Source organism: Histoplasma capsulatum, genomic scaffold (genome assembly GCF_000149585.1).
Source record: "Histoplasma capsulatum NAm1 scaffold_3 genomic scaffold, whole genome shotgun sequence".
Taxonomy (NCBI): domain Eukaryota; kingdom Fungi; phylum Ascomycota; class Eurotiomycetes; order Onygenales; family Ajellomycetaceae; genus Histoplasma; species Histoplasma mississippiense.
This window is the reverse complement of record NW_001813980.1, coordinates 1,918,393-1,919,934: the sequence shown is the minus strand read 5'-3', so window position 1 is coordinate 1,919,934 and position 1,542 is coordinate 1,918,393. Positions and strand designations below refer to the sequence as shown.

Genomic DNA, 1,542 nt, shown 5'->3' with positions numbered 1-1,542 from the left:
CTTCCCGACCGACTGAATTGGATGGAAGGCGTTGATGATCGCCCCAGGTGGAGAAGTGTGAAAGGGATGGATGGTAGCAGTTCTCTAGGCCCGGAAGGACTGGAATGATGGTATGGAGTCCGGTTTGAAAGTGGTCGCCGGAGTGGGGAAAGCTCGATTGAGGAGCGCATTCGTTCTCGTTTCAAGTCGACGTCAGAATGCATATCCTAGTGTGTTATTGGTTAATGGTTGGGACTGGCTATTGTATATGTGCTTTCTCTATATATGTTCCAAGCAAAATATTTACGTAGGGGCGCATATGATGGAATTAGTCCAGATGCAAAGAAAAAGAAAATTACGAACCGGCTCAGAATCCCAATCGGAGGTCAATCGATGGTGGTGGAGTTGTGCCAATGCGACAGCTGCCGTGGCAGCTGCAGGGTGAGCTTCGTCAAGGGTGCGAGGGGTCATGGGGGAGCTTCGATCGGGCCCACCGAAAATATCTCTATCGCCGGGATCGCCTAGTAAAAGTGGCAACCACAAAGAGACAGGAAAAAACTATCAGCAAATAAAAAAAAAAAAAAAAAAAAAAAGGCTATAACAGCAGTTTCAATGCAAAACAAAAAGTGGGGAATGGGGGATTAAATACGAACCAGGACCCCGCCGGGGATGTGAGGTGTTAGGAGGAGGCCTCGACTCTGGAGGGGTAAAAATCATCAACCGGAAGCTCTCTTCGGTCGCCGGAAGCTTGGGGATGTAGTGGCTGGGATGGGCACGGCGAATGTGCTCCTGCATGGAACGGTATCGCTTCTCCTAAAACAGCCAAATGGAACAAAAACGAAAGCGAGGATCGTATTAGCGCCGGTCAAATAGAAGTTAATTAAAGGATAGTTCTCATCTGGAGCTTGTGACCGGGAATAGATAGGCTTTTGTGACGTGTTCCTTCATTTCCCTTTGCTTTTTCTGTTTCATTTCATTTCTTTTTATTGGGGAGGGGAGGAAGGGGAATCGAAGATAGAAGAGCTGAATGTTGTATTATATAGGAGCGGTGAGGTGGGAGGCCTGGGCAGAGGAAGCTTGCTGGCCAGTTTCTGAGGGAAGAGCAGTAGTCACGGGGGGTGTACTTACGCCCAGACATCGTTTGCGACAATTGGAGCCGTCATTGTTGGTTAGAGGGCAAATCACTTCATTGTTGGTATCCGAGACGGAAAAGGAACTGGTCAGGGAAGCTCGCGGTGGCATGGTCTGGAGGTAACCCTGTCTTCAGTCCTCGAGTTGGTGGTGGTGGCGGGGGGTGGGGTTTTGGAGGGAGTTCGATCTGATCAGAGACAAGAGGGGAACAACAAGTAATAACGGTCTCAGCAACGGGGCGAATAGCTATCGAGCTACGTAGCTTCCTTTGTCTGTCGTCTGCGCACCTACGCGCTCGAAATCTCACTCTCCTACCACACACCCAACGCGAACCCGCCTGCTCCCACGCTGGCTCTTATGGTGCCCGTCCAGATATCCACCACGGAGAGTCTCGCCCCCACCGTCTGCGGCGCGTGGTGACCCGGAGCGGGC

At 51.1% G+C, this 1,542-nt stretch overlaps 1 protein-coding gene across 1 annotated transcript; it reads right to left on the bottom strand.

Moving 5' to 3' along the window:
• Positions 1-192: 192 nt before the first annotated feature.
• Positions 193-774, bottom strand: HCAG_03714 (predicted protein; the record flags this gene model as incomplete). The annotated part of the gene is made up of 3 exons (XM_001541566.1): positions 193-206; positions 339-500; positions 633-774. The coding sequence occupies 3 exons, from the start codon at positions 772-774 to the stop codon at positions 193-195; spliced, it is 318 nt and encodes a 105-aa protein (XP_001541616.1).
• Positions 775-1,542: the final 768 nt, after the last annotated feature.